Consider the following 9,165-nt stretch of genomic DNA (forward strand, 5'->3'; position numbering starts at 1 on the left):
CTTGACCGACATTACTAGTCGCCGGGACGCTGCAGGAAGTTTGTCCCTCTGGGTCACCATAGCTCCCCGCCGTTACTATGGTCAGCGCATCCCTGAATCTCCGCCGCCACTTTCAGGACCCTTTATTGAGCCCCGGTGTGTGCTATTTTTTTCCTTCCGGTCTCCGTTCTCTGTGCCGGCCATGGCTTCCAGTGCGAGCGTCTTTCTTTCCTCCTGAACGCTAATGGCCAGAATGAGAGCGCCGAGGTGAGGCCTAGTCGAGTGGCAGGGAGAGGGGGTACGGGGCAGATGTAAGAAGAGCTGGGGGGCAGCACTGGGAGGATGGATGGGGGCATTGATGTACTGGTTACTAGAGACAGGGCGCCAGCATCGGGCCAGCAGTCAGTCCTTGGGGCGGGCCAGAGAGGGGTACAGGGCAGATGGAAGGAGAGCTGGGCACAAGCATCGGTCCAGCAGTCAGTCCTCAGATGTCATTCCCGATGCTGAAATGCTGACTGCTGCTGTCCCAATGCTGGTGCTGGTAAGCTCTGCTGGCCCGATAACGGAATAGTACCAACAAAATCTACAGGCCAAAAAGTAGCAAGACCGTGACCCAAGAAGCATTCAGAGGGGGACCCCGTACTCTTAGGAGTACTAAGAAGTCTGCATTTCCTTGGGTTCTCCATGGGGACGGGGACCAGAGGCCTCAAACCATCCTGGGCCTGACATTCAGGCGGCGTCCTCTGCCTAGCAACGTGGAATTCGCCTAAATTAAAAAGTGCTCAGTCATGCAACGTATCGGAGCGGGATTTTCTCCTCTCACGACGACGACGACTCCTTGTCATATAAGAAGACGGTCAAAGTCGTAGAAATAATGTATACATTTTGGCGCTGGGATGAAACGACACTTAAGGGGAAACTCCATTTTCAAAAACGAAACACCTGGTTAGGGCCTAGACTATTTGGCTTCCACTAAGGCCCAAGCAACGGGGTAAGGGTGAGGGCCTCATTTACAAAAAATGACTAAAACTGGCCTTGCGATATGCCGATGACAACATGTTCCGCTCTGATTTCAGACAGGAGCAGAGTTATCATGGAGAACCAATGGCCTTACCGTGGAATTGCCATGATTTAAAGGGGCTTTTTGGTTTGCATTACCCCACTTTTTAGTGGGTCCTCCAACAGCAAGTTGATCTTTGGTGGTCTTCCTGGTGGGACTCAACCGCTTATGACCGATGGTCATAATTCGAAGGAATGAAGCCTTAGATCTGGGCTACTAGGTGAACATTTCCAATGGTCCCGTTACTAAAGGGTAAAGTTTTGACCCCATAATCCCTCTATGTTTTCCCTATTGAAGCCTTGATATTTTACTTAAAGATAGCTCCACTGAATACTATAACTAGTGCAAAAAACAGACAACCATAGTAACACCGAATATCAGATTGCACCTCTCCCATACTCCAAACCCTGAAGATAGGCACCCTCCAGTGAGCCCAAGCCCCAACACAATAATACAATAATGGTCCAGCAGAAGACACCTCAGTTTGTAGGATACTATGATCTATTTCCTAGGGGTTATTGAAAGGTGGGCCCTCAGAAACATTTTATTTGGTGTGCCCAAGGAACACGGGGTAGGCCTTTAGTACCTCTTCCCCAGTCTCAGTTGCCCCACTAATAGCTCCAGCCAAGAACCTATCTTAAAGGGGTTTACCAGGTCAACATCCCACCTTGGCAAGAGCTGATCTCCATGTGTATAGTATGTGCTACCAAGGTTTGGATGGATATGGAAGGCTCTTTTTTGGCATATAAGCCTCAATTAATCACTCCCGGTGTATGATGTAACCAGGAAATAGCTCAGAAAGTTTGTCGGCACGTGGATTTAGATTTGACACCTGCCTTCCTCTCACATTACTAAGAAATATTCATCAACGATTATACGGTGTCAAGCTGAGATATGTTCTTCCTAGAAGATGCCTCCACGTCACAATGGTGGTGCTGGATCTACTCAATCATACACGCCATTCTCCTTCTAGGTCATTGCCTGAAGTCTCAAGATGAATTCCTACATATAAGACGGTCTCCTGAGTCTGACACAGATGTTGCATTTCCGAAGATTTATTGAATACATATTTCACAAGCCTTCAGTGTAACCTCAACATCCACAGGAGTTTCCGCCATGGTAGGACTACGCCAAAGTGAGGGTCAGCTATGCCAACTGCCCTACCATACTGTTAGGAATGGCTGTCCTCTGCCACAGCTGGCCCTGCCTGTACCTCTCTTGGTCACTTTGACAGGAACCACTTATATCCTCATGTTTGCTAGACCATCTTCTTCTGGATCCTGGCCTTCCATGACTGTAAATGTGCAATGGGCCCATCTCACACTGTCCTAGGCCCAAAAGGGCAATTATGGATCTGGTTCAAGCCAATTAGTTGAGGGTCCGCTCTCTTTGAAGACCACATTTTAGTTGCTATGTAACATGGACATCATAGCAGTGAATCTTAGTTGTAAGACAGTGGCCATGAGATAGTTGTTCTTGAGATCGATATGGGTTCCTTCATTCTCCACTTCTTCTAGGGTGCCCAGCTGGTGAACTAGGTAGGTAGAGCTGTGGACCTAGTAGGGGTTTGGGTTCTATCCTGATGGCAGCTCCTGATGTTTAGACAGTCCATTGGGCACTCAAGTGTCATCACCAGGCTTGGAGGTCCTGGTGGGACCTGCATCTACTGGAAACTTATGCCATAAATCTTTGAGCCAAAATACTCCTACAGTACCTAATACGTCTGCAGTACCTAACCTTAAAGAAGGTAACGATGGTGGGTCCAATGTGGTTCCTGTTACAATGTTCAGCAGATATTGACCTTAACCCAGAGGTCTAATACCAATTCTTGGACATGCCTTCAAGTGTCCCACTTTAGGAGGGTCAGTCCCTACTATTGACCTAAGTCCTTCTGTCCCTGTTTGGTTCTTAAAAATCCCCCTTTAGTTAAAGTAATGGGAAGATTGTTGGGGGTCCTGGATGTCAAAGCCCCACCGATCTCATATTGATGACCTATCTATAAAATAAGCCATGATAATGAAGTCTTAGACAATTCCTTTAACAAGCCCTTTAGTAAGACCTGGCTATTTGGATTCTTTTTAGTGTCTTATACGTGACTGAGCAGGAGGTGACGTCATACACAGGTCCACATGTACTCAGGGAGTCTAATGAATCCCAGACCAATCCCTGGGTGCAAATCATTCAATGGGCCTGGAAACCTGCCTGTGGTACCGAACTTTTTTGTGCCAATTTTTTTTTTGAGAAGTCTATGGAAATGTTACACAACTACAAAAAATGTCGGCCATTTTTCAGGCTTTTCTAAGGATTTCTGGGCCATGAGTTGTCCGACTAAGAACTATAAATTTAATGGGTTCTCCACTTTTGATGATCCCTACTTTTTGGAAGAACCTGTTGAAAATAAGCAGATAGCAGTGTCTGTGGTGTGAGTGCAGCGCCACCACTGGGAAAATGAAGCATTACACAGTGCACCTTCAATTCATTGGGTGGTCTGTGTGTGGTAGGACAGGGCAGGTCCTCCAGGGTGAGAGACACTCTTTGTAATTGCTCTTCGGGTGAGGACCCCCCTCCTGTCAGAATTCCTGACCCTAAAAAATGGGTTTTCTAAAATTCTGCCATTTCTAAGAAGCTCCAAGGATAGACTAGAGAAGAATCTTGCAACCCAAGGGACCACCTAGGCTGGCCAACCATGGTCCTTACTAGATGATGAGCTGTACAGGTGGTCTCCCCTTACCCTATATCCTGGAATGTGAATCCCACACTACCAGATTACAGATAAGTCCTAAAGCGCAGGATCCTCCGCATAGCTTACAATCTGGAACTTGTTTAATGCTTCATATTTCAACCCTGTCCTCACTGTAGTCTACAGGAGATGTTCCTTCACCTCCACATCTCCATCATACTTGTATAGTTATGTCTCCTTCATTCTCCACTTCTTCTAGGGTGCCCAGCTGGTGAACTAGGTAGGTAGAGCTGTAGACCTAGTAGGGGGTTTGGGTTCTATCCTGATGACAGCTCCTGATGTTTAGACAGTCCATTGGGCACTCAAGTGACATCACAAGGCTTGGAGGTCTTAGACCACCCCTGATATCTGTACTAAAGGAGTAAATGCCCCCCAAAAACATACAGTACAATATCAATGGGAGAAAAGTCAGAGGAGATCAGGTAGAGGTAGCAGGAGTTGAGTATAGAGGTCCAAGTATAGGACCCCATGTACCCTGCAACCAAACATCCTGATATAATAGGACTTCTGTCCTCTAATATTGTGTTTGTGGGCCCAGTAGGCATTGGGGGCCCAAGTGCAGTTACAAACATTGTAGCTCTTATAGCTCTGCTGTTGTCTGTATCTATAGAAAATACACGGATAGTCAGATAGCGCCATCCTGATGAGATTATGGGACGTATATATTTGATATATAGCGCACCACAACACTCTCCTCCTGTATAATAGAACTCACTGCATTATAACTCCTCTGCACTAGAGCTCCCCCATATTATAAATCCCCTTCAATAGAGCTCCCCCATATTATAATTCCCTACACTAGAGCTCCCCCATATTATAACTCCCTGCTCTAGAGCTCCCCCATATTATAACTTCCTGCTCTAGAGCTCCCCATATTATAACTCCCTGCTCTAGAGCTCCCCCATATTATAACTCCCTGCTCTAGAGCTCCCCCATATTATAACTCCCTGCTCTAGAACTCCCCCATATTATAAATCCCCTTCAATAGAGCTCCCCCATATTATAATTCCCTACACTAGAGCTCCCCTATATTATAACTCCCTGCTCTAGAGCTCCCCCATATTATAACTTCCTGCTCTAGAACTCCCCCATATTATAAATCCCCTTCAATAGAGCTCCCCCATATTATAATTCCCTACACTATTGCTCCCATATATTATAACTCCCTGCTCTAGCACTCCCATATATTAAAGCTTCCCTACACTAGAGCTACTCTACATTAGAAATCTCTTACACATTATAACTTTCTTACACTAGAGCTCCCCTATATTATATATAGCTATTATATAAAGCCCCCTATATTATCGCTCCCCTACACTAGAGCTCCCTTATATTATAACACCCCTGCACTAGACTTCCACTATATTACAGTGCCCTTACATTAGAGCCCCCCTATATTATAGTTTTCCTACACTAGAGCTCCCCTGTATTATCTATAGCTATTATATACAGCCCCCTATATTATATCTCTCATACACTATAGTTCCCCTATATTACAGCCCCCCTACACTAGATTGCCCCTATATTATAACTCCCCTACACTAGAGCTCCATCATATTTTGGCCCCATGCACTAGAGCTCCCCTTTATTATAACACACCTGGACTAGGGCTCCCCTGTATGACAGCTCCCATACATTATAGCACTAGGGCTCCCCTGTATGACAGCTCCCATACATTATAGCACTAGAGATCCCCTGTATTATAACTCCCTTATATTATAGCTCCCCTACCTTACAGCATTAGAGCTCCATTTACATGATAGCTCCCCTATATTCTAACACTAGAGCTCATGTATATTATAGCTCCCCTATATTATAGCACTAGAGTTCCCATATATTACAGCTCCCCTACATTATAGCACTAGAGCTCCCCTATATTATATCTCCTCTACATTATAGCACTAGAGCCCTCCTATATTATAGCACTAGAGCCCCCCTATATTATAGCTCCCCTACATTATAGCACTAGAGCCCCCGTATATTATATCACTAGAGCTCCCCTATATTATAGGTCCCCTACATTATAGCAGTAGAGCCCCCCTATATTATTGGTCCCCTCCATTGCAGCACTAGAGCCCCCCTATATTATAGCTCCCCTACATTATAGCACTAGAGTTCCCCTATATTATAGCTCCCCTACATTATAGCACTAGAGCTCCCCTATATTATAGCTCCCCTACATTATAGCACTAGAGCTCCCCTATATTATAGCTCCCCTACATTATAGCACTAGAGTTCCCCTATATTATAGCTCCCCTACATTATAGCACTAGAGCTCCCCTACATTATAGCCCTCCTACATTATAGCACTAGAGCCCCCGTATATTATACCTCCCTAACATTATAGCACTAGAGCTCCCCTATATTATTGGTCCCCTCCATTGCAGCACTAGAGCTCCCCTATATTATAGGTCCCCTACATTATAGCAGTAGAGCCCCCCTATATTATAGCTCCCCTCCATTGCAGCACTAGAGCCCCCCTATATTATAGCTCCCCTACATTATAGCACTAGAGTTCCCCTATATTATAGCTCCCCTACATTATAGCACTAGAGCTCCCCTATATTATAGCTCCCCTACATTATAGCACTAGAGCTCTCCTATATTATAGGTCTCCTACATTATAGCACTAGAGCCCCCGTATATTATTGGTCCCCTCCATTGCAGCACTAGAGCTCCCCTATATTATAGGTCCCCTACATTATAGCAGTAGAGCCCCCCTATATTATAGCTCCCCTACATTATAGCACTAGAGTTCCCCTATATTATAGCTCCCCTACATTATAGCACTAGAGCTCCCCTATATTATAGGTCCCCTACATTATAGCAGTAGAGCCCCCCTATATTATAGCTCCCCTACATTGCAGCACTAGAGCTCCCCTATATTATAGCTCCCCTACATTATAGCAGTAGAGCCCCCCTATATTATAGCTCCCCTACATTATAGCACTAGAGTTCCCCTATATTATAGGTCCCCTACATTATAGCAGTAGAGCCCCCCTATATTATAGCTCCCCTACATTGCAGCACTAGAGCTCCCCTATATTATAGCTCCCCTACATTGCAGCACTAGAGCTCCCCTATATTATAGCACTCGAGCTCCTCTGGCAGCTGCAGACTACATATACAGCTCTGCTGTGCCAGGACTAGCAGTGTGCAGTGACAGACATGTCATCTCTGCCTTGTACACCAGGGAGGTTTTCACCATCAGCACAAACTGGCATCAATAGAGATAAACTGACACTGACATCACAACACTTCAGTTGTTTGAGGACTACAACTACCAGCATGTCCTGCCACCCTGGAGAGTGTAGTCCATGACAGCTAGGGAGTCAAAGGGCAAATAATAGCATTAATCTTCTAAAAAGCATAATTGTGGAATATTGACACATGTAGCAGAGAGGAGTTTGTTATTTGGCACAGCTGACTGTGCCATGGCAATATGTGGTTTTACATAGGACTGCAGGTAAACGTCACACCTTACCTTACTTCAGATTATTATGTAAAAAGTGGTGTCCGAAATAGAGAAATGACATATCCAGCTCTGCTACATCTGTAGCTACCAAGCATACATGCAGCATTTCTTATTCTCATTCAGCTCTGCTACATCTGTATCCAACTCAGATATGATAGACTACAACTACATAGGACTTACATAGGACTGCAGGTAAAACAACTACAGACGCCTCACAATGCATACACACCTCAACCCTCTGACCAATTCAGCTCTGCTACATCTGGACAAGTATCCTATGAATTACATTAACTATATAAGCGCCATGCTCTAGGATTTTGCATGGGCCTGCAATATCGGAAACATGATTCATGAATAATACACCCTTAACATTTACATGACAAATTTAACTCTGCTACATCTATGTTCTAAGTACAAATGCAGCAGTGCTGAGTTTATCATAGAAAAAAAAAGGTTAATACTACTTCAGTATTCGATCTGTGGTTTTACACGGGACTGCAGGTAGACCCAATACATTGCAACACCAAAGACATAACAAATACAGCTCTGCTACTCCCTACCCATGAAAGGAATGAGGGTTTGTCACAACCGATGGTACCCCTACCCATGGAAGGAATGAGTGCCAGGTGTGTCACAACCGATGGGTTAAGTATGGTCTTACATAGGACTGCATGTAAACCAACCAATGCATACGCAATTGTATAGCTCTGACCAATTCAGCTCTGCTACATCACTTTAATATCACCTTGCAGTTGGCCCGTGTACATGGGACATGCATCAGGACTGTACCTGTTCTCACAGTGCAGAGTCTCTGCAGGACCAGGAGCAGCACAGTGACTTTCCAGCAATCCCATGATAGTATCCATCTTTCCATAGTGCGGGACAGGAGCGAGTCTCTATGTGGTAGAAGTGAGTGCACACTCGGGGGACATAGGGCTGTAATCCGCACTCACACTACTATGTATCCATGTGTGCACAGACCAGGGAGAGAGATGAGTGCTCGCCTTTGGCTTAGTCCTCTCTCTGTGGTATCAGTTTTCCTGCAGTCAGTTCTGTCTGGCTGTGTGTCCTCTTCTGTCTGTCCCTCCCTCCTCCTCACTCTCCCTCTCGTAACCCCCCCTTCTCCTTCTATTCATCTAGTGAAGGCTTTTTCGACAACTCAACCCCCCCTTTACTCTTTGCGAGGGCTTCTGTGTCACCCTCAGTTCATGTTGCCCTCTACCTTGTATCTCAGACACTTCCTCCTCACCTATCCGGTGTCACCTCAAGTCTCCAGGTCCTCATCCTTATCCGGCCTGGATTCCTCGAAGACTTTAAAGTCAGTGCAAAAACCTAATTTAGAAACCTGTGATCAACATTTTTGGTCAATTTCTAGGTGTAATTTTTTCAAAAAGTTGGAACTTCCAAGTACTATTTCTCTGGTTTACTGGGTGATGGTAGCTGGACCATTCGTGGTGACTTCATGAGTCAACAAATGACCAACTTTGACACAGTCTTAGGGTCTCAGATGACAGAAATGTATCTTCAGTGCCTTTTCTTATCTTAGTTTTCCAAGAACGTCTTCTCTGGTTTATTGGTTGACGGTGGACCATTCATGGTGACTTTGTAGGTCAACAGAAGACCCACTTTGACACATTCTTGGGGTCACAGATAACAAAACTGTGTCTTCAGTGGCCTTCTCTTATTCCTAATAGTTTTCCCAGGGCTTTTCTAGGGTTTACTGGTTGATGTTGGGCCATACTTGTCAATAGATGACCCATTTGGGGCTTCAGATGGCACAAAAATTTAGGTGGAACTTTTTCCTAAAAAGTTGGTCCAGAATTAATAGGTCTTTGCAGGTGGCCTCCTATTATCGTAGTTTTACCAGGTCTTCTTGTGTGCTTTACTGGTTGATGGTGGACCATTCATGGT

At 45.1% G+C, this 9,165-nt stretch overlaps 1 protein-coding gene across 1 annotated transcript in view; it reads right to left on the bottom strand.

The window, feature by feature from the left end:
- COL5A3 (collagen type V alpha 3 chain) overlaps positions 1-8,313 on the bottom strand; it is a 130,446-nt gene extending 122,133 nt beyond the window's left edge. Inside the window, exon 1 of the mRNA XM_075272630.1 lies at positions 8,044-8,313. Within this exon, the coding sequence (XP_075128731.1) occupies positions 8,044-8,128 (85 nt within the window). The 5' untranslated portion in view covers positions 8,129-8,313. The remainder of the gene's footprint in view (positions 1-8,043) is intronic.
- Positions 8,314-9,165: the final 852 nt, after the last annotated feature.

This window comes from Leptodactylus fuscus, chromosome 5 (genome assembly GCF_031893055.1).
Source record: "Leptodactylus fuscus isolate aLepFus1 chromosome 5, aLepFus1.hap2, whole genome shotgun sequence".
Classification (NCBI taxonomy): Eukaryota; Metazoa; Chordata; class Amphibia; order Anura; family Leptodactylidae; genus Leptodactylus; species Leptodactylus fuscus.